This window comes from Equus caballus, chromosome 12 (assembly GCF_041296265.1).
Source record: "Equus caballus isolate H_3958 breed thoroughbred chromosome 12, TB-T2T, whole genome shotgun sequence".
Taxonomy (NCBI): Eukaryota; Metazoa; Chordata; class Mammalia; order Perissodactyla; family Equidae; genus Equus; species Equus caballus.
The window spans coordinates 2,961,720-2,988,459 of record NC_091695.1 but is presented as its reverse complement, the minus strand read 5'-3'; the positions used below and the strand labels follow the sequence as shown (position 1 = coordinate 2,988,459).

General features: G+C 47.9%; 1 protein-coding gene and 1 long non-coding RNA gene across 6 annotated transcripts; one reads left to right on the top strand and one right to left on the bottom strand.

Annotated features, from left to right (window-relative positions):
- COMMD9 (COMM domain containing 9) lies at positions 1 to 23,403 on the top strand. Of its 5 annotated transcripts, none has more exons than XM_070229320.1 (8): positions 87 to 181; positions 7,473 to 7,694; positions 11,925 to 12,050; positions 13,857 to 13,996; positions 15,313 to 15,347; positions 16,206 to 16,309; positions 17,589 to 18,122; positions 19,126 to 23,403. In XM_070229320.1, exons 2-7 carry the CDS (start codon positions 7,623 to 7,625, stop codon positions 17,727 to 17,729), a joined length of 618 nt encoding a protein of 205 aa, XP_070085421.1. In that variant the 5' UTR covers positions 87 to 181; positions 7,473 to 7,622; the 3' UTR covers positions 17,730 to 18,122; positions 19,126 to 23,403. The 5 variants fall into 5 exon arrangements, with proteins under 5 accessions (XP_070085423.1, XP_005598090.1, XP_070085421.1 ...); XM_070229321.1 differs by having other exon boundaries at positions 19,251 to 19,810; XM_070229322.1 differs by lacking the exon at positions 7,473 to 7,694 and having other exon boundaries at positions 1 to 181; positions 19,251 to 23,403.
- LOC138916562 (uncharacterized) lies at positions 15,472 to 25,993 on the bottom strand. Its single transcript, XR_011423830.1, has 2 exons — positions 25,033 to 25,993; positions 15,472 to 17,153 (listed from the first exon to the last, which is right to left on the bottom strand). It is a non-coding gene; the product is annotated as an uncharacterized lncRNA (long non-coding RNA).
- Positions 25,994 to 26,740: the final 747 nt, after the last annotated feature.

The following is a 26,740-nucleotide window of genomic DNA, read 5'->3' as shown; positions in this document are numbered from 1 at the left end:
TCCCCGCAGCGACACGACCCTGGCAGCGCCCGCCATCCTGAGAGACTACAGCTCCCGGCAATCCCCGCGGCAGACGCCGGAGCCACGTGACCGCGCGCCGCCGAGGCTGCAGTCACGTGACGCGAGGAAGATGGCCGCGCTGACGGCGGAGAGCTTTGTAGCGCTCCAGAACCTGCTGAAGGTAAATTGGAGAGGTGGGGTCAGCGTGAGGCAGGCCTTTGTCCCCGGGGCTTTGGTCAGAGCAGGAATTGGAATTAGGAGGACCCACGTCTCCCCCACTGCCTATGTGACCCCGGGCAAGTGGTTGGCCTTTCGGAGCCTTTTGAAGGCAGGAACAGAATACCGCCCTGCCGGACGGCGTGGTGGGGGGACGAAGAAGATCACGGGCATGAAGGCGCTGTCCGAACATCCCTGCTACTCCTCTCGGCCTGGCTGTGGCGAGAGCTGCATGGGGCGGGCGTTGCTAGGCCCGCGCGGCCCCACGCGCTCCGTGGTTGGGAAAGGCTCTCCTCTGCGTCCCTCCCGCCCCAAGTGAGCGCGCCTTCCGTGTTCTCTAGAGTCCCGGGATTTCCGTACTTGCTTTACCCTGTGTAAGGCTCAAAACCTCCTGATAATCACTTAAAAGACTGCGAGGTTGAAACGGGCCTACTTCATCGGGCTTTGTAAGGATCAGATGAAATGATGGGTTGTCTCTGTTTGCTTAACTTCCGACTTCCCGTATAGAAGAAGGGGCGGCTTTTTCTTCCTCTGTGGAACTTGTCACAAGAATAGAAGATCCATGAGGGGCCTTGCCCTTTTTTTTTTCCCCCCCACCTGCAGATGAAGAGAATTGAGTTAATGACACTCAGCAGTTCATGGCACAACGTCTTCATTGGTCCCTGCAATGGTCCCTGTTTTGTTTTAACCTCCAGCCTCCAGTGTTCACTCATTTTCTCCATCCCTAAAGGCATCTGCTGCATGTTATTCACGGATGGATCCCCAACAAGTGTTTCCCCAACGCCTGGCAGACAGCATGTGCTCAGTAAATAGCTGCTACATGAGCTAGTGAATGAAGTAATAAAGCTGGGACTGGAAACCTAGGGCTCTCGCCTCCCAGCCCAGTGCCTTTTCACTCTGCTCGTGGCTGCTCTGTCCACCATCCCCAGGCCTATTCGTCGTATAGACTTTTTTATTTAATAAACTTTTAAAATTGTTATTAATGTGTAACATGCACAGAAAATTGCACAGATCATAAATGCACACCTTAATGGTTTATTACATACTGGTGTAACCACCGCCACGGTCCGAAAATGAAACATCCCCACTAGCCCAGAGGTGCCTCTGTTGCTCCTTCTGCACTCTCCTCCCCAATGGTAACCACTATGCTTACTTCTGACACCATCAATTTAATATTGCCTGTGTTTGAACTTCACACAAATGGAATACAACATATGCTTATTTGTGTCTGGCTCTTTTCGCTTGCCATCATGTAGCAGTAGTTCACTCATTTTCATTCCTAATGTCCCTGTACTTCCTTTTTTTTACAAAAACACGTAAACTTTTTATTTTGAGTTAATTATACATTTACATGCCGTTGTAGAGAATAATACAGAGAGATCCCATTTACCTTTTACCCAGTTCCCCCCAGTGGTAACCTCTTGTGGAACTATAGTATAATATCACAAGCGGGGTATTGACCTTGATACAGTCAAGATACAGGACGTTTGCATCATCACAGGATGCTTCGTGTTGCCCTTTTATAACCACATCCACTTCCCCTCTGCCCCATCTCCTCCTTAACCTCTGGCATTCAGTAATCTGTTCTTCATTTCTATAATTTTGTCATTTCAAGAATGTTATAGAAATGGAATCATATATTATGTAACCTTTTGGGATTGGCTGTTTTTGCCCAGCCCAGTTCTCTGGAGATTCATTCCCTTTGTGAGTATCAATAGTTCCTTTTTTTATTGTCATTCCATAGTATGACATCTAGATTGTTTCCAGTTTTTTGCTATTACAAATAAAGCTGCTGCAAACATTTGCATACAGGTTTTTGTATGAATATAAGCCTTTATTTCTCTGAAGTAAATAACCAGAAGTACAGTTGTCAGATAATTTGTTAGTTGCATGTTTGGGTTATTTTTTTTAACTGCCAAACTGTTTGCCAGAGTGGCTGTACCACCTTGCATTCCCACCAGCAGTGTCTGAGTGATCCACTTCCTCCCCATCCTCGCCAGCATTTGTTGTCATCACTGTGTTTTATTTGAGCCTTTCTGATAGGTGTGTATTTATATCTCATTGTGGCTTTAGTTTGAATTTCCCTAGTAGTTAATGACATTGACCATCTTTTCATGTGCTTGTTGACCATCTGTGCATCTTCTTCAGGGAAATATCTCTTTATATCATTTGCTTATGTTCTAATTGTATTGTTTCCTTTTTTACTTTTGCGTTTTAAGAGTCTTTATATATTCTAAATACTAGTCCTTTGTTGGATATGTGGTTGGCAGATATTTTCTCCTAAGCTATAGCTGTGTTTTCATCCTCTTTATAGAGGTGTATTAATTTGCTGTGTCTGCTGTAACAAAGTACCACAAACTCAGGGCCTTAAACCACAGAAATTCATTGTCTCACAGTCCTGTGGAGGCCAGAAGTCTGAGATCAGGTGTCAGCCACGTTGATTCCTTCCAAGGGCTGTGAGGGACCATTTGTTCTATGCCCCTCTCCTAGCTTCTCTTGGTTTCTGGCAATATTTGGTGTACTTTGGCTTGTAGATTTCTGCATTCATCCTCACATGGCGTTCTCCAGTTTGTGTCTCTGTGTCTAAATTTTCCCTTTTAATAAGGACACTGGTCATATTGGGTCAGGGTCCATCCTATGACCTCATCTTAACTAGTTATATCTGCAACAACCCTGTGTCTAAATGAGGTCACATTTTAAGATGCTGAGGTTTAGGACTTCAGTATGTGAATTTTAAGGAGACTCAATTCAATCCATAACAGAAGCTTTTGCAGAGCAAAAGTTTTAATTTGGTCAGGTACAATTTATCAAAATTGTTTCCTTTTATGAATGTGCTTTTTTTGTTGTTGTTGAGGTCATAATAGTTTACGACATTGTGAAATTTTGGTTGTACACATTATTATTTGTCAGTCACCATATAAGTGCACCCCTTGACCCCTTGTGCCACCCACAACCCCCTTCCCCCTGGTAACCACTAAACTGTTCTCTTTGTCTGTCTGTCTGTCTATCTTCCAGATGTGAATGAAATCATATGGTGTTTGTCTTTCTCGGTCCGGCTTATTTCGCTCAGCATAGTACCCTCCAGGTCCATCCACGTTGTTGCAAATGGGAGGATTTTGTCTTTCTCTATGGCTGAGTAGTATCCCATTGTGTATTTATACCACATCTTCTTTATCCATTCATCAGTGGATGGGCACTTGGGTTGCTTCCACGTCTTGGCTTTTGTGAGTAATGCTGCAGTGAACATAGGGGTGCACAAGTCTCTTTGAATTGTTGATTTCAGGTTCTTTGGATAAATACCCAGTAGTGAGATAGCTGGATTGTATGCTATTTCTATTTTTAATTTTTTGAAAAATCTCCGTACTCTTTTCCCTAGTGGCTGCACCAGTTTGCATTCCCACCAGCAGTATGTGAGAGTTCCCTTTTCTCCACATCCTCTCCAACGTTTGTTATTTTTTGTGTTGGTGATTATAGCCATTCTAATGGGTATAAGGTGATATCTTAGTATAGTTTTGATTTGAATTTCCCTGATGATTAGTGATGCTGAACATCTTTTCATGTGCCTGTTGGCCATCTGTATATCTTCTTTGGAGAAATGTCTGTTCATATCCTCTGCCCATTTTTAGATCAGATTTTTTGTTTTTTGGTGTTCAGTTGTGTGAGTTCTTTATATATTATGGAGATCAACCCTTTGTCAGATATATGATTTGCAAATATTTTATCCCATTTGATGGTTGTCTTTTTGTTTTGACCCTGGTTTCCTTTGCCTTGCAGAAGCTCTTTAGTCTAATGAAATCCCATTTGTTTATTTTTTCTTTCATTTCCCTTGTCCAAGTAGACATGGTATTCGAAAAGATCATTTTAAGACTGATGTCAAAGAGTGTACTGCCTATATTTTCTCCTACAGGTTTTATGGTTTCAGGTCTTACCTTCAAGTCTTTAATTCATTTTGAGTTAACTTTTATGTATGGTGAAAGATAATGGTCTACTTTCATTCTTTTGCATGTGGCTGTCCAGTTTTTCCAGCACCATTTATCGAAGAGACTTTCCTTTCTCCATTGTATGTTCTGAGCACCTTTGTTGAAGATCAGCTGTCTGTAGATTTGTGGTTTTATTTCTAGGCTTTCAGTTCTGTTCCATTGATCTGTGTGTCTGTTTTTGTACCCGTACCATGCTGTTTTGATCACTATAACTTTGTAGTATATTTTTTTTTTTTTAAGATTTTTTATTTTTTCCTTTTTTCTCCCCAAAGCCCCCCCGGTACATAGTTGTATATTCTTGGTTGTGGGTCCTTCTAGTTGTGGTGTGTGGGACGCCGCCTCAGCGTGGTTTGATGAGCAGTGTCATGTCCGCGCCCAGGATTCGAACCAACGAAACACTGGGCCGCCTGCAGCGGAGCACGCGAACTTAACCACTCGGCCACGGGGCCAGCCCCACTTTGTAGTATATTTTGAAGTCAGGGATTGTGATGCCTCCAGCTTTGTTCTTTTTCTCAGGATTGCTTTAGCTATTTGGGGTCTTTTGTTGCCCCATAGGGATTTTAGGATTCTTTGTGCTATTTCCGTGAAGAATGTCTTTGGGATTCTGATTGGGATAGCATTGAATCTGTAGATTGCTTTGGGTAGTGTGGTCACTTTAACTGTGTTTATTCTTCCAATCCATGTGCATGGAATATCTTTCCATTCCTTTGTGTTATCATCGATTTCTTTCAGTAATGTCTTACAGATTTCATTATATAGGTCTTTCACCTCCTTGGTTAAATTTATCCGTAAATATTTTATTCTCTTTGTTGCAATTGTAAATGGGATTGTATTCTTGAGTTCTCGTTCTGTTAGTTTATTATTAGAGTATAGAAATGCAACTGATTTTTGTAAGTTGATTTTGTACCCTGCAACTTTACTGTAGTTCTTGATTATTTCTAATAGTTTTCCGATGGATTCTTTAGAGTTTTCTGTGTATAAAATCATGTCATCTGCAAACAGTGAGAGTTTCACTTCTTCATTTCCTATTTGGATTCCTTTTATTTCTTTTTCTTGCCTAGTTTCTCTGGCCAAAACCTCCAGTACTCTGTTGAATAAGAGTGGTGAGAGTGGGCTTCCTTGTCTAGTTCCTGTTCTCAGAGGGATGGCTTTCAGTTTTTCCCCGTTGAGTGTGATGTTGGCAGTGGGTTTGTCATATATGGCCTTTATTATATTGGGGTACTTTCCTGCTATCCCCATTTTATTAAAAATTTTTATGATAAATTGATGTTGGATCTTGTTAAATCCTTTCTCTGCATCTACTGAGATGATCATGTGGTTTTTATTCCTCATTTTGTTAATGTGGTGTATCACATTGATTGATTTGCGGATGTTGAACCATCCCTGTGTCCCTGGTATAAATCCCACTTGATCATGGTGTATGATCTTTTTGATGTATTGCTGTGTTTGGGTTGCCACTATTTTGTTGAGGATTTTTGATGAACATGGGTTCATCAGCAATATTGGCCTGTAATTTTCCTTCTTTGTGTTGTCCTTGTCTGACTTTGGGATCAGGGTGATGTTGGCCCCTTAGAATGTGTTAGGAAGTGTTCCATCTTCCCAAATTTTTTGGAATAATTTGAGAAGGAGAGGTAATAAATCTTTGAATGTTTGGTAGAATTCTCCAGAGAAGCCATCTGCTCCTGGACTTTTATTTTTTGGGAGGTATTTGATTACTGTTTCAATCTCTTTACTTGTGATTGATCTATTCAGATTCTCTGTTTCTTCTTGATTCAGCTTTGGAAGGTTGTAAGAGTCTAAGAATTTATCCATTTCTTCTAGATTGTCCAATTTGTTGGCATATAGCTTTTCATAGTATGCTCTTAGAATCTTTTGTATTTCTCTGTTATCCGTTGTGATTTCGCCTCTTCTTTTATGAATGTGCTTTTGATGTCAAGTCTAACTCTTTGCCATGCCATAGATCCCCAGATTTTCTCCTGTTTTTTCTAAAAGTTTTATAGTTTTACATTTTGCGTTTACATTATGTTTTACATTTAAGTCCATGATCTAGCTTGAGTTAATTTAATATGAGATGCGTGAGGCAACTTGAGAGTTTTTTGTCTTTGTTTTGCCTATGAATGTCCAGTTGTTCCAGCACCATTTGTTGAAAGGCTGTCTTTCCTCTGCTGAGTTGCTTTTGCAACTTTGTCAAGAATCAGTTGGGCATATTTGTGTAGCTCTGTTTCAGGTTCTCTATTTGTCCCATTGATCTCTTTGTCTATCCCTCTGACAAGACCATACGGTCTTGATTACTGTCATAAGTCTTCAAATCATATCGTCATTCTTCCTGCTTCATTCTTTATCAAAGTTGTTTTAGCTATTCTAATTCCTTTGCCTTCCTATAGAAATTTTAGAATGATCTTGGCTATATCTAAAAAAACATGGTGTGATTTTGATAGAAATTGCGTTAAACTTGTGTATTAATTAGAGGAGAGTTGACATCTTTGGTGTGTTGAATCTTCCCATCCATGATCATGATATGTCTCCCTGTTTAGTTAGATCTTTGATTTCTTTCATCTGTGTTGTATAATTTTCAGCCTACAGGCAATACCACATTTTATTGCACTTTGCTTTATTGAGTTTTGCTGGTACTATGTTTTTTACATCAGCAAAAAGATTAGGACTTACTGAAGGCTCAGTAGTTGATGGTTAGCATTTTTTAGCAATAAAATATTTTTTAATTAAGGTGTGCACATTGTTGTTTTAGACATAATGCTGTTGCATACTTAATAGACTGCAGTATAGTATAAACATAACTTGTATATGCACTGGGACACAAAAAATTCATGTGGTCTGGAACCAAACCCACGGTGTCTCTGAGATATGCCTGTACAAATCCTGTACGTGTTGTGTCAGATTTATACCTAAGTATTTCTCTTTTTTTGAGCAATTGCAAACGATACATTGTATTTTTAATTCCAGTGTCCACTTGTTCATTAGTTGTGTATAGAAATACAACCGATTTTTGTATGCTTGTTTCTGCTAACTTCCTGAACTCACTTATTCTAATAGTTTTTTGGTACATTCCTTGGAACTTTCTTCGTAGACAATCATATTATCTGCAAATAGGGAGAATTTCATTTCTTCCTTTCTGATCTGTATACCTTTTATTTCTTCTTCTTTCCTTATTTCAGTGGCTAGGATTTTCAGCACTGTGTTGAATAAGAGTAGTGAGAGCAGACGTCCTTGTCTTGTTCCCACCTTGTCTTCCAGCATTAATTATAATGTTATCTCTAGGTTTTTTGTAGATGCTCTTTATCAAGTTGAGGAAGTTCCCCACTATTCCTGTTTTTATGAGAGTTTTCATCAAGAATGGATGTTGAATTTTGTCTGCTGCTTTTTATGCATTGATTGACATCACGTGATTTTCTTCTTGAGCCTATTAATATGGTGGATTACCTAGATTTTTCAAATATTGAACCAGTCTGGCATCCCTGGAATAAATCCCACAGAGTGATAGTGAGTAATCCTTTTTATATATTGCTGACTTCTGTTTGCTAATAGTTTGTTAAGGGTTTCTGCATCTGTGTTTATGAGGGATGTTGGTCTGTAGTTGCGGGGTGTTTCCTTTTGTACGGTCTTTGATTTTGGTGTCAGGGTAATCCTAGCTTTATGACATGAACTGGGAAGCGTTCCCTCCTCTTCTGTTTTCTAGAAGAGGTTGTGTAGAATTGGTTAATTCTTGCTTTAAATGTTTGTAAGAATTATCCGTGAAACCATCTGGGCCTGGAGATTTCTTTTTGGGGAGTTTTAAAATTATGAATTCAATTTCTTTAATAGTTTAGAGCTATTCAAATTATTAATTTCATATTGGGGGAGTTGTGGTAGTTTATGTTTTCTGAGGAATTGATCCCTTTCATTTAAGCTGTCAAATTTGTGGATATAGAGTTGTTTGTAGTTTTTCTCTTATTTTCCTTTTGAAATCTACAGGATGTGTAGCAATCTGTAGTGATATGCCCCATTTCACTCCTGATATTGGTATTTGTGTCTCGTCTCTTTTTAACTGTCAGTCTTGCTAAAGGTTTGTCAATTTTATTGATATTTTCAAAAAACAAACTCTTTGTTCCACTGATTTCTCTATTTTTCTGCCTTTAGTTTCATTGGTTTCTGCTCTTTGTTTTTTCCTTCCTTCTTGCTTTGGGTTTATTATTCTCTTTTTTCCCCTAGGTTCTTGTGATAGGAGCTTAAATTACTGATTTGAGACTTTTCTTCTTTTCTAATATATGCATTTAGTGCTATAAATTTCCCTCTCAACACTACCTTGGCTGTGTCCCCAGAATTTTGGTATGTTGTCTTTTCATTTTCATTCATTCAACGTAGGTTTTTAAGAGACGTCCTCTTTGATCTTTGGATTATTTAGAAGTATGTTGTTTGTTTCCAAGTGTTTGGACATTTTCTTGTCATCTTTCTGTTACTGATTTCTAGTTTGATTCTATCGTGGTCACCGAGAACACATTGAATGATTTCAGTAAGTTTAAATTTGTTAAGGTTTGTTTTATGGCCCAGAATATCACCTATCTTGGTATATGTTCAGTGAGCACTTGAAAATAATGTGTATTCTGCTGCTACTGGGTAGTGTTCCATAAATGTCAATTAGACTGATTGATGGTGTCATTGAATTCTTCTGTGTCCTTGTTGAATATCTGTCTAGTGGTCCTATTAATTGTTGAAAGACGGGTGTTGAAGTCTCCAACTATATTTGTGGATTTCTCTATTTCTGCTTTCATTTCTATCTGGTTTTGCTTTACAATTTTGCAATTCTCTTGCTGGGTGTATACACATTTAGGCTGTCTTCTTGATAGATAGAGCCTTTTATCATACCTGTGTCTGGTAATTTTCTTTGCTGTGACATCTACTTCATCTGATATTAACGTAGCCCCTCTTGCTTTCCTTTAATTAATGTTTGTGTGATATGTCTTTTTCCTTTCTTTTACTTTTAACCTGTCTCTATCACTATATTTGAAGGGAAATTCTTGTAGACAGCATTTAATTGAGTCATATTTTTTAATCCACTCTGCCAGTTTCTGTCTTTTAATTGGTATATTTAGACCATTTACAGCTTTTGTAATTATTGATGTTAGGGCTTAAGTCTGTCATTTTATTTTTTGTTTTCTGTCTGTTATTTTTTTGTTTCTTTTTACTCTCCTCTGCCTTCCTGTGGGTTATTTGGACATTTTTTTAGAATTCTATTTTGATTTATCTGTAGTGTTTTACAGTGCATTTCTTTTTATGGCCTTTTTAGTGGTTGCTCTAGGTATTACATTACATGTACATAACTTAGCACAGTCTATCAGTGTCGTCACTTTACCTGTTAGGGTGAAATATAGAAACCTTACTTCTGTTTATATCCCTTCCTTCATTTACAATATAATTGTCTTAAATATCTCCTCTGCATACATTAGAGCCACATCACAGACTGGTATAATTTTTGCTTCAACTTTCAAACAGAATTTAGAAACTCAAGAGGAGACGGAAAGCCTACTGTATTTACCTGTATTTTTTGCTTATCGTGTTCTGTCTTTCTTCGTGATGTTCCAAGGTTTCTCTTATTGTTTCCCTTCGGTTAAGAGAACTTCTTTCAACCAATCTTTTAGGGTAAAATTTGTGACAAATTTTCTTAGTTTTGCTTCATCTGAGAATGTCTTGATTTCCTCTTTATTCTTGAAGGGTGTGGATAAGGAATGGCTGTAAGATTCCAGGTTCAAGTTCTTTATTTCAGCATCTGAAAAATGTGCCGCTTCCTTCTTTCCTCCATGGTTCCTGATGTGAAATCTGCTATCATTCTAATTGTTTTTTCCTTGTGGATAGGATATTACTTCTCTCTCACTGCTTTCAAGATTTTTCTTTGCCTTTAGTTTTTGGAAGTTTAATTATGATGTGTTTTGGCGTGAATGTCTTTGGATTTATCCTGTTTAGGATTTGCTTAGTTTCTTGAATGTATGCAAACGTTGCGAGCTAAATTGGAAAGTTTTCAGCCATTATGTCTGAGTATTTTTCAGTCTTGCTGTCTCTTATCCTCTCCTTCTAGGACTCCAATTACATGAACGTTAGATGTCATTGCTGGATGTTACATTATATGTGACAGTCCCACAGATCCCTGAGGCTCTGCTCTTTATTTTCAGTCCATCTTCTCTGTTGTTCAGGTTGGGTCATTTCTATTCTTCTGTCTTCCAGTTCACTGATTCTTTCCTCCGTCACTTCCATTCTGGTGCTGAGCCCATCTGCTGAACTTTTTAGTTAGGTTATTGTATTTTTCAGTTCTAAAATTTCCATTTTGTTCTTCTTTGTATCTTCTGTTTCTTTGCTGAGACTTTCTATTTTTTTATTTGTTTCAAGCCTGTTTATAATTACTTGTTGAATTGTTTTATCATGGCTGCTTTAAAATCCCTTTCAGATAATTTTAACATCTCTCCTCTTGATGTTAGCATCTGTTGATTGTCTTTTTTCATTCAGTTTGAGATCTTTCTGGCTCTTGGTATGATGAGTGATTTTTGTTTTGTTTTTAAAGATTGGCACCTGAGCTAACAACTGTTGCCAATCTTCTCTTTTGTTTTTCTCTTTCTGCTTTTTCTCCCCAAATCCCCCCAGTGTATAGTTGTATATTTTAGTTGTGGGTCATTCTAGTTGTGGCATGTGGGACACCGCCTCAGCATGGCCTGACGAGTGGCGCCATGTCCGTTCCCAGGATCTGAACCCGTGAAACCCTGGGCCGCCGAAGCGGAGCGCGTGAACTTAACCACTCGGCCACAGGGCCAGCCCCTAATGAGTGATTTTTAGTTGAAACCTGGACATTTCCATATTGTGTCCTCAGACTCTGGATATTACCTAAATCTTCTGTTTTAGGTGGCTTCCTCTGATACTGCTCAGGTAGGGAAGGGGGCTTGCTGCCTCATTACTGCCAGTTGGAGGTAAAAGTCCTGGTTCCCCACTTGGCTCCTGTTGACACCTAAAATTTGGGGTTCCTTGTCACCACTGGGCAGGGGTAAAAGTGCTTGCTCCATCTAGTCTGCACTAGTGCCGTGAGGTGGTGGGGCTTGCTACTGCTTGGTGGAGATGAAGCTCCAGCTCCCTGCGTGGCCTTCTCTGACACGGCTCCAGCAGGAGTGTTGGGACACCTTGTTACAGCGTCACAAGGGTAGAAGTCTAGGCTCTCCACTCAGCTTTTGCTGATGTGAAGTGACAGTGGGGAATGCAGTTCTTTCTGTGGTGTTTTCCTGGAGTCGAGCAGTTATTGTCTAAAAGTTTTCTGTCTTGCTAAGCTGTGCCTCTCTTGGTCCTCTGGTTGGAGAGAGTGGTGTGTGTTGGAGCTTTTTTTATTGCCCCCATTGGCATTCTGGGTTGCTCTCTTCTTCAGCTCCAAGTCTGGGATAGATGCCCAAAAAGAAAACCCAGGGAACTCTCCACCATCTCATTCCTTGGTTGTGAGGTCCATGGCAGGTCCGTCTTCTCCTCTCTGCTTTCAGACTCCTGTTATGTTTGTTTTCTGTCTAGTGCCCAGGAATTTCAGTTGTGCTTAACAGGAAGAATAAGGAAAAGTACATCCACTCCATTAGACATAGAGTGTCCTCTGCACTTTTAATCTTGAATCTCAAAGGTGTCACACTGTTCCTGAGACAATGTTATGTTCTAACACATGTATTTCCAGAGTCTGAGTTTGTTCCTTGTTTTCATCTGTGAATTAAATCATAGGCCTCCTCGAAAGATGTTGTCAGACAGCTGTGCCAAGAGAGCTTTTCCAGTTCAGCCCTTGGCTCAAAAAAACTCTTGGATATTACGTGTTCCAGCTTGTCTGTGACCCAGGAGGAGGCCAAGCAGGTAAGTGTGGTCAGAAATGACCTTTAACCCCTGGACTCTCAACTCGTCAGTCTCTTTCCTGACTTCCCAGGCATTGCCCCATCCGAGGAAATGTGTCCCCTGCAATGTGAGTTGACATTATAGCAAACTTAAAATAGATTTTTTTAATGTTAATGAACTTAAAAGCTATTGTCTTTGAACTGTCACTTCCTTTTGATAAGAGAGGCATGGATGGCAGAAGCTATCCCAGAATCAGAGCTCCTGACCATTTCCTTTTCAGGATTGTTACCTTCAGTGTGGACAAAAGCCAACCTTTTGGTGATTTTCTTTCCCAACTTGCAACTTGCCGATGCTGATAACTGTCGGCTGGCTGTTAAGGCAGACTTTCCAGGGGCCCCTGGGCAGGAGCTCTGAGCCCTGAGCACAATGAGGGAGCACGTGCTGCTGGACCGCAGCTGACCTCAGCTGGCGGCCAAGAGGAAAAGCACGGCGACTCAGGCTGTCTCTCACAGCCTCGTCTCTCCTCTCCCCTCTGAGACAGGAGTCCATCCACGTGGGCCTGTGTTGTTGTTACTACTTTTTTAATCCGAACTTTTTCATTGAAGTCATCTGTGGAAGAGTCAAAGGCAGGAGCAAGACTGTGGAAGTGATTTGGGGACTTAGTTTGGGTCCCTCAAAAGTAGACCCTGAAGCAAAGACTTGCATGCAGGTAGTTATTTGGGAGATGATTCTAGAAAGCCCAAAGGAGGGAGAGCAGACAATCAAGCAGGGAGACAGACAAGCTAACAAAAAGGTCTGTTAATGAGTGGCTGCTGCTGCGGGCAACGGGGGCTCAGCCTCGGGATCCTGTAAGAAACCATGAGGAGCACGCCCGAGAATTGTCCCCTGGAGGGTGGGGAGGCTGGGGCATCTGTCCACTAACCCGCACCCCTCGTGGGTACGGGGTGAGCATCCCCTCACCTCTGGGTTGTACTGTCTGCAGCCAAGCAGCCTCCGTGGCATCAGAGAAAGCCCCAAAGCAGAGGCGGTTACTCCAGGGTCTTCTTAGCTCTGCTAAGCATCGTTGTCACAGGAGCCCACAGGCCACATTTGGCTACAGCTTCCCTTAGAAGCACCTAGGGTGGAACACAGCCTTTTAGCACGGCAGGGCCAGGCACTCCTCTTCCACACGGAGTCCACACAGCCAGCCTGGGGCTGTTTGTTCTCTTTGCCCTCCCAGGTGACAGCCTAGGGCAGGGACATGACGCTCCTACCACCGTGGATTCAAAGCCGAAACCTACGGGAGCCAGTTGTTACCTCTGGTAACAGCTCAGTAAGTGCAGCTCCAGGTTCTAGGGAGGAGCGAGCAGCCGCACTCAGGGAAGCCCACGAAAGCTGTGGGCCCCGCGGGGCTCTGTGCGGTCTCCCAGTCCGAGGCAGGGGACCCCGGCAGTGCTGCCTCGTGACACAGCTGACTCTCCACTTCTCTCAGGCTACCAGGGGAACAGGCTAGCAAGTTAACTGAAGGTCAGAGTCTCTGCACAAGGAAAGGGGATTTGTTAACCCTTGGCCCCTAGGAAGAGAGCTTCTGGCAGGGTGACAGCTTCCTGTGTCAGGGGGCGGCATCTGTCTCCTACAGCGGCAGATGGACTCGGAGCAGCTGAGGCCTGTGTCCGAGGCCCGTGGGCGTCGGCGTCTGCGATGCAGGCCTCACACTCATGGGCCTCTGTTGAAGGACGGTGGCAGTGTGTGGCAGGCCCTCTTCCCAGCAGCGGGGGGTAGAGCCCTGCCCCCGCCCGCCCCGCCCCTCCCCAGCACTCAGGGCTCCACTCTGGCTCTGTCCTGCAGCTGCTCCAGGCTCTGCACCGCCTCACCAGGCTGGCTGCCTTCCGTGACCTGTCCTCGGCCGAGGCGATTCTGGCTCTCTTTCCTGAGAATTTCCACCAGAACCTCAAAAACCTGCTGACGAAAATCATCCTGGAACACGTGTGAGTGCTCATTTCTTGAGTTCCTTGTGATGCTTATATTTTTTTTTTCCTGTTCTAGAAATAATATGTTCATTATTGAAAAGTTGGAAAACACAGGTAAGCAAAAAGAGGCAAACCCTCGTCCTGCCACGTGGAGGGCTAGCGGTGTTCATTCCTGCGTGGAAAGCCTCCCAGACTCCTTTATTCTATTTACACGTAGAGGGAGGTCCGTGTCTTCTTGAAAATTGTTTTTAACACAATAGGGTCACGCCATTTTATAACTTGCTTGTTTTCAATTAAAAGTATTAATGTTAATGATTTTTTAGGTCAATGAGTATTTATCTTCAATATCATATTTAATGGCTAAATATATTCCATTTTATGGAGAACTCATGTCGAATTCAGACATTCCTTGGGCTACTGGCAGGTTCCCCTCGGTGCGCAGTGTACCGTGGGAACTCTGCTCGTCAGCGTCGTCACTGCCTGACTGGTCGAAGCCAGGCGCGTGCGGAGGCTTTGGCTTCACCGGCGCAGGTCGACCACTGGAAAGATGCAGCAGCTGTTCCCAGCAGGACGGGCGTGTGCCGCTCTCCCCACGCCTTCACCAGCACTGAGGGAACTCTTTTACATTGTTTCCCAGCTTCCCAAATGGCAAATGATCCCTCATTTCAATTTGTGTCTTTGATACTCGCCACGTCGAATATCTTATTCATATGTGTACCGGTCATGTTGATTTCTTTTGTGAATTATCTGTGTATTCTCTGACTGGGCAAGTCCTTTTAGACACGTACAGTTTAAGCAGAACTGGTGAACTGCGGGTCAGCAGCAGGCTCGAAAGACCTCTCTGATGGTCATGACCGATAATGCCAGTTACCAAGGGTCTTGTTTGTTTAGAAACTTTCTCCTCCGTGACCACGTTTTACCCTGCCTCTGCTTGCACTGTGATGCTGTTTGCTGTGGCATTAGATCCGGTTGGGTGTCTTTTGTGTAAGATGCAGTACTTTGTCTGGTAGATGCTCAGCAAAAAGAGAACAGGTTGACCTTTTCTGTTTTGTCTCTGAGGACGATAGCAAGATAAGATTACAGTGCGTGAAGCTTTCCTTTTTTGCCCAAAGCCGTGAAAACTGACCAACGGCATTTACAGCCCTCGCATCACTGAGCTTTGTACAGTAAACAAACAACAGCGGCTTGTTGGAGGGGGCGTTGCTGTGGTCCTTTCCTGCCAGGAGGTGATTACATGTTTGAAGATCACAGAGGGCAGAGGCCTCCCTCCTTATCAGGAGACCCCCTTCTCATCTCTTTCCGTTCTTTTTTCCTCGTCTTTCCCTCTGATGCAGATCTACTTGGAGAAGTGAAACCCAAGCAAACCAGAGTGAGTACCCGGAGCCCCGCCTCTTCCTCCTTGCCCCTCCCAGCCCAGCTCTCAATCTGCCGGGGCCCGAATTTTGAAGCGAAACTCAAAGTGAGTGATTCTAATCTCAGACCAAGCAGTGTCATTGTGTTTGTCTTTTTAATTCTATTTTTTAATTTTTTTCTCATTGTAAACTTAATATAATATAAAACTTATTGTTTAAAAAAACAACAGAAATGTCCAAAGCAGAAAGTGAAGTAGTTAAAATAAGTATATTTCAATGAGGAAAAAAATTAACCATAATTGAAATTAATTTGAAAGGTTGAGTAAAAGTGGGTGTTTAATAAATGGTCACTAACCCTGTCAGTGACAGTGCTGAAGCCAGCCACAATGCTGGCGAACTCTCCCTGCATCAGTTGCTTTAGTCCTCCCAGCAACCCTGTGAGCGAGGCCAGGGTGACCCCTTTTACAGATGAGAAACAGGCTTGGAGGTGAGACGAGCGGTGGAACCTGGATTCAAGCCTGCATGTCTCTCAAACCAAAGCTTTCCACTGTCGTCACTGCTGCACGTTCCCTAAGACTTGAGCCACGACCTCCTCTTCTCCTCCTTATGTCATTTCTCATTCCCACCTGACATCTGGAGGGCTGGGTGTTCAGGCAGAAGCCATCGCTGAGTGCTAGTGCAGGCGGCACCCCGCGGTGCTGAGTGAGGTCCCTGACGCGCTGTAGGGTCCTGGGTGCCGTCTGGCCATCTCCCTCAGAGACTGGCTGGGTGGATCAGATGCATTACGCACGTACAGCCCCGAGAGCTGCCTGTCAGAGAGCAGAGGCTCAGACACGCAGGGGCGCAAGCTCTGAGCGCCACTGTCCCCTCCACAGTCTCTCTGCCACGCCTGGTCGACCTGGACTGGAGAGTGGATATCAAAACCGCTTCAGACAGCATCAGCCGCATGGCCGTGCCCACCTGCCTGCTCCAGATGAAGGTACATCCTCGTCACGCTGCTTAGAAGGAAAGAAGCGGGGGCTAGCCCAGTGGCGTAGTAGTTAAGTTCACACGCTCCCCTTTCAGCAGCCCAGACTTCACAGGTTCAGATGCCAGGCATGGACCCAGCACTGCTCATCAAGCCACACTGTGGCAGCATCGCACATAAAATAGAGGAAGATGGGCACAGATGCTAGCTCAGTGACAATCTTCCTCAAGCAAAAAGAGGAAGATTGGCAACAGATGTTAGCTCAGGGCCAATCTTCCTCACACACAAAAAAAGATGGGACAGCAGTGACTCGGCACCCCTGCAGGCCATCAAGAGTCCCAGTCTCCAAAGTTCAGGGATCTCTACGAGAAGCATTTAGCACCCCTAAATGCAGTATTGACAAAGTGTGTGTGTACTGCTGTATTAACGTAGATAGGGTACAGCATGGGCTGAAATAAATTTTAAATGATAAACACAAAGCATAAACTTTAAAAATAATTTGTGATACCTGAAAGGTACCTTCCACACTTAGAGGGAAGTTTGGCTTCAACAGTAGGGCGTGCGTTCAGGTGTCAGGCTGCCCTCCTGAGCGTGTCTGCCTCGGCCAGCTTCTCGCCCAGTGGGGCCGGGCTCTCGCCGTCTGTAGGTGCTGACGAGCAGCTCCTCTCAGCAGCTGGGGAAGCGTCAGTTCTTCATTCTCTTGTGCCCATGCTTGTGCCTCCTTGCTGTTGTCTTCACTTTACAGTTCTTCTCAGGAACCTTTTTAAGCCACATCTCCATTTTTAAGGCTTGTTTAGTTAAAACCAGATCATGTAAATGCTGTGTTTGCTTTACCAGACACCCAGAAATGCAGCACCTGTAGGAAAATGAAAGTGTAAGGGCGCCTCTAACAAGCAAGTTTTCAATTTTAGTAAAGCTTACTTTTTTTTAAAGATACAAATAAATATAACTAGAAGTTGTAATATTTTTCCTGCCTCCCAGTAGATTCTTATGTACCCCTCGAGCCCGCTGTGTACAGTGCCAGTGTGGACCCCTGTGCTATCTTCCCACTGACCGCGGAGAGCGAGGGGCCTGGGGCCAAGTGAGCCTGGGCGTCCCTGGTCCCCGCCCTGAGCACCCAATGAGCCAGAAATGGCCGAGCCCATGAGCTACATCCCTTGCTCGCCCCGTTTGCTGGAAGTCCAGGGCTGGGCCGCTTGGCAGCTCTGGGCAGGGAGCCCCTCCATAGAGGGTCCCCAGCACGGGGCGAGCACAAGAGGCAGCTTTGACTGGGGGCCCTTTTTCTTTTCAGATCCAGGAAGATCCCAGTGTGTGTGGAGACGGGCCCTCTGTCTCAGCGGTCACCATGGAGCTGAGTAAGGAAACGCTGGACACCATGTTAGATGGGCTGGGCCGCATCCGAGACCAGCTCTCTGCCGTGGCCAACAAGTGACTGCCAGCTGCTGGCCCAGCCCAGGCCACTGCTCGGCCTCGAGGAAGCACTCAGGGCCGCAGCTGCCCTGGGAGGAGGCAGGGCAGTGGGGACAGAGGCAGGCTGCCATCAGGAAGGCACAGCTGGATCAGAAGGGAGCAGCTGTGCCCATGCCATTCTCCCACTGCTTCTCTTTCTCTTTCTGAGGCTGCTGAGCAGAAGCCTCCGTCTCTGACCGGCTCCTGTGTTGCGACTCTGCCCGCGGGGCAGCCAAGGGGACATTTGCTTCTTCAGCCGCCTCTGTGTGGCTGATGGAAAGTTCAGGCCCGAACTGTGGAGCTGGTCTAATAAGTTCCCTTCCAGCGGTGGCTCTGATGGGGCCATTTCCACGCCTGGGACACAGCCGGGAGTCAGGTGGGTGACGCCAGCAGTTCCCGCCTCTCTGCCAGAGGAGCCAGGCAGACCCCACAGAGCAGGGCCACCGCAGTGTGGCCCCCTGCTGAAGTCTGGTGCCTTCCCGAGCTCCCTGGGCCCGCTGGACCACCTTCCAGCGTCGGGGTCTGACGTGGGTGCTGAGGCCCCTCGTGCAGCCAGCGGCCCCTTCCGTGATTGATGGCAGCCGCTCCGGGGTGAGGAAGTGGGAGGGATTGGAAATAAATAGCAGTTCCACAAGGTCGTGATTCTGCTCAGGGCTCTGGTAGCTTCTGTCCTCAGCCTGAGGTGCTGCCGCTTGTTCGTAAAGGTGACCCCAGCTCCCTAACTCGCAGCTAAGCCTGTGAGCAAGGTGTGACCTGACACCGGGCATCGACTCTCACTGCTTTCCGAGTGTCTGTCACCTAGAGCGAAAGAAAGCAAGGTGGACAGTCGGGGTGTACCTGTTACAAGAGCTGTGATGGAAGCACGCCTCAGGGTTTAACCCGACGAGGTCATCTCTGTCACGTGCCTGGCGCATTGTCGGGACTCAGTGTGTCGGGGTCTCCCCGTCCAGGTCGCTCTGTTTGGGCGGCTTCCCGAGTGGTGTGTGCAGAGGGCTCGGGGCGGGCGCCCCTGCTCCATGGGAAGGCGCTTGGCCTCTCGGCCTTGCTTCCCCCCAGTTTTTTTAATTAAATGGGGATGGTAACAGTATCTGCTCTGTGGGGCTTTTGTGAAGATGAAAGGACATAGCGTCTCTAAGAGCACTTAGCGCTGTGAGGGCACACAGGAAGGGCCTGGTGACGTTAGCTCCGAGCGCCAATGGCGGTGACGCAGAGAGCTCTGTGCATCTACTGCTCGTCCACCATCAGAGGGTTGGTGCGACAGTGACTGTTATCCTCCCTTTGTCCTTGAAGGAATCAGCTCTTTGAGGTCAAGTCATCTGCTGGGAAGTGGCCTCATTAGGACTTTGGCCCAGATTTCTAGCTTTCTCTCTAACACACAGGACTCTGCAAGGGACACGGAGCCTGTGACTTTAGCTCCATTTGGAAAACCCTGGAACCGAAGTAGAGATGAGAAAATTTACTCCTGAGACACTAGGAAAGTGCTCCTCTCTGTCTGCTCTCGCAGAAGCTGAGCTGCCTTCTGCAAGATGGCGGTTCTGAATCCTTCGGGGCTGTAGGCACTGGGAATCTGCTGGAAGCTGTGCATCCTTCCTGTGGGAAGTGAGCGTTCCACTTTTTACCTTCAGTGACAAGTTCGTGGACCCTGGAAGCCAGCCCGCTCCTTCCAGGTCGAGAGCCCCTGGTCCCCGCCTCAGGTTGTGTTCGGCCTTGTCATGAGTTCGTCCCCTGTCTGCTCTCCTCCCTCTCGCTGGGACCGCAGACCAAGATGTCCAGTCCCTGTCCTCTGGGCCTCCGTAAGGGTGACTGGAAGCAGGGAGCCCCGCATGGGGCTTTGCAGTCGGAGCTCCTCCAGCCGGCTCCCCTGAGCAGGACCTCTGGGGGCGTGGCTTACAGAGGGTGTTCCATAACTACGGGGAAGTTCCGTAAACGTCTGCTGCCCTCCCCTCGGTGCTGTCAAGGGGTCTGTTGTCTGCTCCTCGGGAGATGGGTTTGTAGAGACCGTGTTTCTGGTTGGCCTGACCGTGTCTCAGAAAAACCTCCTATTTACTGCCTGTTGATCTCAAAGGAAGTTCCTTCATTTGGTGCTTGTCTGCTTTCCCAGTAGTACTTTGTGTCATGAGCAGCTCTCTGCAAACCGTCCTTTCCTTAGGGTGCGGCACAGTTTGGATTTCCAAACTCCATCCACAGAAGGGCCAGGACAGATCTCGGTGGTGCCTGTGCTCCTGGCTGCCCAGCATTTCCCACCCATGGCCACAGGAGTGAGTGTGTGGCTCAATACTGATCCATCCCTATGTCCCACAGAGATTGTCCCAGGACTGTACATGACTCAAATTGGGCCAATCTGAGTCTTTCTCTATGGCTTTTTCTGCTGGAATCAGCAGAGAAGACCACCTCCTGCCTCTGAGCTCTGATAGCAAAGCCAGGATGCTCGGTCCACCTTCCTGCCGCACAGAGAAAGCCTGTCTGCATGGGGAGAGGCTAGCCCAGAGCAGAGCTACGCAGAGGCTGGGGAGAGGAGGGGGAAATCCAGTGTGTCTGATGCCAATTCTGTCCTCCTAGCCTATCGGTCAAGATGGACCTGGCTTGTGTTAAAATGTACCCAGGATTTGTTTGTATCAGGAGTGGTGAGACACACAAACACAGAAATGATTGTAGTAGAGGAAGAAGTTTATATTACAGATCCTAGAAACGGGAGGCACAGCCCGTCACGCAGGGTCACATAGGGAAGGACCAGGCTGGTCAGGGGTCAGAGAGGGCCGGGGAGAAGATGGCGCAGGGCCTTTATTGGGGTGTTCACAGGAAGGAATGGGTGAGGCAGCGTAGGTGTGCTGAGTAAGTTTAGGGTTCAACAGTTTGAAGAATTCTGGCGGGCTCTGGGCTACCGGAATGGTCCCTGGTTGTCCAGTACCTGGTCCTGGGGTGACCCAGGGCAGGGGGAATATTGCCTTGGTGTGGAAGAGTTTGATAAAAGACATAGTTGAGGGGCTGGCCCGGTGGCACAGTGGTTAAGTTCGTGCATTCCACTTCGGCGGCCCAGGGTTCACCAGTTTGGATCCCAGGCATGGACCTACACACTGCTTATCAAGCCATGCTAAGGCAGGTGTCCCACATGTAAAATAGAGGAAGATGGGCATGGATATTAGCTCAGGGCCAATCTTCCTCTGCAAAAAGAGGAGGATTGGCAGCAGATGTTAGCTCAGGGCTAATCTTCCTCAAAAAAAACACAACATGGTTGGGGGTGTGGCTGTGGATTTGTTGATCTGTGTATCAAAGGCATGTTTTGGATAGTTGTTAGCTACCCCTGGGAAGGGCAGTCTCTCCAGGACCAAGGCCCCAAATGCCAGAGCATCAAGAATACAGAAAATAGGGGCCAGCCCGGTGGTGTACTGGTTGGGTTTGCATGCTCTGCCTCAGCAGCCTGGGGTTTGCAGGTTCAGATCCTGGGCATGGACCTACATACTGCTCATCAAGCCATGCTGTGGCAGTGTCCCACATACAAAATAGAGGAAGATTGGCACAGATGTTAGCACAGCAACAATCTTCCTCACCAAAATAAAAAAAATTAAAATTAAAAAGAATAGAGAAAATAAGGGGCCAGCCTGGTGGCATAGTGGGTAAGTTCTGCATGCTCTGCTTCAGCAGCCTGGGGTTCACGGGTTCGGATCTTGGGGGCAGACCTACACAGCACTCATGAAAACCACACTGTGGAGGCATCCCACATACAAAATAGAAGAAGACTGGCACAGATGTTAGCTCAGGGACAATCTTCCTCACACAAAAAAAACAGAAACTAAGGAAATGCAGTCAGTGCAAGGTTATGCCTCAGTAACAAACAGTCCCAAGTGGCAGTGGCTTTCATCATGACAAAAGTTTACTTTGGCTGCACAGCCAATGAAAGCTGGGGACGGAGGGCAACTCCTGCTCACCGTAGTCACTCAGGCCCAGGGCGATGGGACCTTCATCTCAACATGTGCCTCCACAATCCCTGAGGTGGGATGAGGGAAGGTGGCAGATGGCAGCCTTGCTCTTAAAGTTTCTGCCCAGAAGTGACAGGCAAGTCACATGGTGACTCCTAGCTTTAAAGGGGGCAGAGCACTTCAGTCCTGCCACATACCAGGAAGAAAAAGAAATGGGATATTTGATTAGCTCTGGTAACCACTGCCCCCATCATCTGAACCAGAAGATTCCTTTTTTGCCTGAACTGGTTTGCACTTAAGAATGAAAGAATTGTGAGTAATAACATGCACACCATCTTGGCATCTTTTCTCATGATAAACCTCTTCGCCTGTGTGGCACTTAAAAGCATTTGAAACATTTTCCCAAATATCTTTCTGCCTCTTCACCTTCCACTCATTAAGTATTTGTGCATTTCACTGAGGAGCAGTCAGCTCGGGGAGGTCCAGGGCTGAGTAGAACTTGAATCTGGGTCTTTCAATTCAAAGGCCAGTGGTTTCTCCCTTCCTGCCTTGATTCTGAGAAAAGAAAACTTGGATTCCTCACAGATGGCTGAACTTTTCCCTTAATCTGGCGACTTTCAGCTCTCTCCCTCATCAGTCCTGCCTGACCACTTCCGTCTTTGGCCTCCTTTGCCTCCCTTTTCTGGTGATTTTCAGGTCCAGAGACATTGACGTGAGGACCAGACATGTGGGTCTTTCCCACGTGAGCCGGTTGTGCAAACACACACTGTGGCACCATGTCCAGCAGCCATTAGTCAAGCTCTGTGGTCTGGTATTTACCAGTTTCCAGGAAGTGAGTCCAATGCGGGGCAAAAAGCTCTCCATTATTTAGTAAGTTGAGATGTTATCAGAAGTGAGAGAGGGTTTTTATTATTTTTTTAAATATTTTCGTCTAGAAACCATGGCTGCCTGGCATTTTGAAAGTTTTCCAGTGGTTGAGCATTTACAAGAACTATCTTGAACTGGTAACTGCTGACTTCCAAATATTGCGAATTCCTCAGCACTCTCTTTCTGCATGATGCTGACTTATACTACTTTCTGTAATGTTCACATTTCTGTGGCTTAATTGTCCTTTTTACAACTAAGAAAGAAGAAAATATTTTTTAATAGTATTTCTAGTTGGTGCCAGAGGACCCTAACCTCCAAGGACAGAGGATCATCCTTCATTTGAGGAAATGTCCAGAGCTCTTAAAGGTCGGTCTGAGAAGCTGAGTTTCTTTTGCCCTGGGCTCTGGGGAAAGACTGATGGGCCTTCCGCCTCATCTGTAAGTGGAGATAAGATAACCCCTTAGGTGATGGCAGCTCGCAGATTTACAGCAAACTACGAAGTAGACCCCTTGGCTGAAGAAGGGGACTTTCTTGTCTGTGGGCATCAGCGTTGCACTAGCCGCACGACCTTAGACAGACACACACACAGTGGAGGACTGCAGTGTTCCAACAAGCTGAATGCTAGTGAATTGAGAGATGCTTTGGGATGTCAGAGGGCTCTGGGGTCACTGTCATAAAGGTACTGCATCCTCAGCTCAGGGGATGGCCTCCGCTTGGTTAGGGTTTCAGGAACTCTGACGAAGCTCCTACTCCAGGCTTCCTTTGGCTGGTTCGGCATCCGGGAGTGAGAGTCACTGTATTCCTTAGGATATCGACTGGAAACTGCTGTAACGCCCAATTTCCATGGATTAAAGGGTTTTGTCTCTCTCTCAATGGCGTTCGCATGGAATTAACGTGGCCTCGGATCGCTCTGCCTAAGTCAACCTCAGCAGCACCCTCTCACCGCAGAGCAGTCCTTTGAGCCCCTGCAGAGGCATCTGCGCGCCAGCGTGCCCCTGCTTTCAGGCCGTGCCTGGCTTCAGGTCTGTGGGCCTGGGGGTCCAGCCACGCTGGTTTCGCTTCCGTGGGAGGAGGAAGGGCTGGGAGCCGTGGGGCGACAGTAAGAGGAGTCTGCAGGGTGACAGCGGAGGGCAGACACTGGCACTATTACAGAGTGTCCTGCCGCTATCCCAGAGCTCAGGACCAGCATTTCCCAGGGGCCAGCCCAATGCTGGAGGGGGCAGAAAAGGAGCGGCCAGCCCTGGGCCTGAGTGGGATGGCCGCACGGATGTCCCGGCCTCGCTGCACCCTCTCTGGAATGTCTGCCTTCACACTGGCTTAGCTCCTGTCCATCCTTGGGGACTCACAACACGTGACGGGGGCCTAGGAAGTCATCCTAAGCAGCCTGTCCTCTCTGCCTGTGTTCCCATCATTCCTCTTCCCGCCACCCCCACTCTTCACCCTGTGTCCCCATCACCTGAGCACTCAGATAATAGGCAGCCCCTCTTGGCACTGGGAATTTCCTGCCACTGGCTGAAATGGGGCTCTGTCCCCAGGGTTACTCCTAGAGAAGAGGTTCCTTGTCATTTGGTGTACCCTCTTTGGTGACCCAAGATCCTTCTTATGCCCAAAAGCCACAACGCGAGGGAAATGTCTGAACACCTGGGCGCAGCCAGAGCTTGCCCCCTAAGCCCAGCAGGTGGCGCCCACGCCCCCCCTTGTGGTCCCCGGGGCCCGCTGTCGGAACAAAGACCCGGAGAGGCGGGGAGTGGGGCGGGGGGCGCGCCTCCCTGGGAACCCGGGCGGGGCGACGCTTCCTCGGAGAAGACCCCAGGCCGAGGGCCACGAGAGAGGAGGGAGAAGGGAGCGGGCAGGCCCACCGCGGGCCGCTGAGGCCAGCTCCCGAGCCCGGCGGCAGACGCGCCCGCTGTCCCCTCGTCGCCTCCGTCCCGGGCGGGCGGTGCAGGGACCCCCCACCGGGGCGGGTCCGGTCGCCCGGCTCCTGCGCGGCGCCGCGTTCGTGGCGCGCACGGGCCTCGCGCTGAGCGGCCTTCCCGCCCGGCGCCCGGGGGCCGGTGGAGCCGCGCTGCGACCCGGCCGGGAGCCGAGGCCCCGCCGCTTCTCGACCAGACGGAGGGATGGAGCGCAATCTTCCCGACGGCGCGGCTGCCCCCAGCGTCGTCACCCTCCGGCACGCCCGGGGCCCCTGCCGGCCGGACCGCGCAGCCCCGGAGCGGGCTGGCCGACTGTGGGGTGGGGGGCGAGGGCCCTGTCTCCCCGGTCGTTCCGGGGCTCCCCCACCCCGCGCTGCCCCGCGTCTTCTAACTGGAAGTCTAAGGCCGTCCTCTTGCCTGAGACCCCTCAAGGGCTTCTCGTGCTCTCGGCGTCAGGGCCAAACTCCTAGAAACGTCCGTCCGTGAACCCGTCCGTGTTCCTTACAAGCGGATTTCTCCCCGCATTTCAGTCTCATGTGACAGGATGAAAGAAATGGGCTTAAATCGGAATAAACGGTGTGAGGCTCACCGGCTGGTGGGAGTGGGCCCTGGGCGATGCTTCTGGAAGGCTCCGGCACCCGGAGAGGAAGCGGGCGCCCAGAAGGAGCCGGAGCCGAGGGTCGGGCCGGCGCGCTCGCTCCTCCATCCGCCGGTCCTCCGGGCGGAGCTGGGCTGGCTCTGCGTCGTGACCCGGCGCGGGACGGGCCGCGCTGCAGACGCTCAGCGCTGCTGAACGAGGCCGGCGTGAAGGGACCTCCCGGCGGGCTCCAGGGCCGACTGGTCGCCCACTAGCTGTGTCCACCGGCCCCCTCCTTCTGCTCTGAGGGGGTGCACCCCCGCCTCCCCTGCAGCCCTGGCTGACGTCCGAGGCTGGAAGGGACCTGCTGGAGGACAGTGGACCGGGCAGAAGGAGATGCACAGCCCGGGACCCAGCTCGGGGGAAGTAGTGGTGGCATTGAGGGCGGCAATCCCAGAGCCTCTTATGCCCCTGGCCTCTCTGAATTCTCCCTCCTGAACCTCGCAGGAAGGTCAACCCGGCTGCAGAGGGTCACCCTGCCTTTACCCCAGGAGCCCCCTGGCCGTCGGGGCCATGGGCGTGGCTGCCTGGCCTCTGTTTCTGGGTTGGCGCCTCCCTGGCACAGAGGGGCACGACCAGGGCTCCCTCTCCCAGGTTGGGGACAGCCAGCTGTGGGAGGCATCGGCTTGCTGAGTGGGGGCGTCTGACTTCCCACCAGCCCCAGGGGCACCCCAGGTCACCCTCCATAGCATCTCTCCCCCAAAAACTGGGCCTCCCCCTCACTGGGTTTGCTGCCCTGGGCGGGTCTTCCCCTAATCCAGCCTTCTTCCCCTAATCTGGCCCCTGGGAACTGCTGGTCCTGAGCTCTGGGATTAGGATTTCTGGAAAGTAGTGCTTTCCAGAAAGTAAAGTGGATCTTGTTTATCCTCCAAACCTGATCCGCCTTTCCCAGGCTTCTCCATCTCTGCAAAGAACAGCTCCAACCTGAAGTGTGGGAGACAGCACTGGCGCCCCCTTCCTGCCACCCCCCGTCCTCACCCCATTCACTCCATCAGCAAGTCCTGCTGCTTCTGTCTCCAAAATATAGTCACACTGGTCCGTTTCTCCTCATCTCTGCACCGACTTAGTTCATAGCCCCGCCATTTCTCAGCAGCCTCTAAGCATGATGACATTGGCCAACCTCTGCCTCCTGATCTGTCGCTGGCCTCAGCACACCAACCTTGCATCAGTTCCAAGGTTCTCCAAGCGCTCCCTGCCCCAGGGCCTCTGCACTTGCTGCCTGCCCCCAGCTCTCTCCCCTGGTTTTCACAAAATCACTCATCTTTCAGAGCTCAGCCAGCGCGTCCCTCCCTCAGACAGGCTTTCTCAGGCTGCTCCCTCCACAGAGGACCCCTCCTTTTCTTCTCAGTCACGAGTCCTGTTTATGTCTGCCCGCTCCCCAGTATGAAGTTGTATTGGTTTAATAAACGTATGTGTCTACTTGCTTATTTAACTTGTCATTGTCTGTCTCTCCACTGGAACGTGCCATGAGGGTAAGACGCTCGTCTGTCTTGTTCAGCACTGTCCCCAGAGCCCAGCACAGGCCTCACAGCCTCGGTGCTCACTGATTGTTAAAGGAGCATAATACACACACGGAAGACCCATAGGGTCACTGCCCTGCTCTCGTATGTCAGCATGTCCCCGCTGTCCCCAGTGTACGCTGCAAACCCCACAGGGCCCC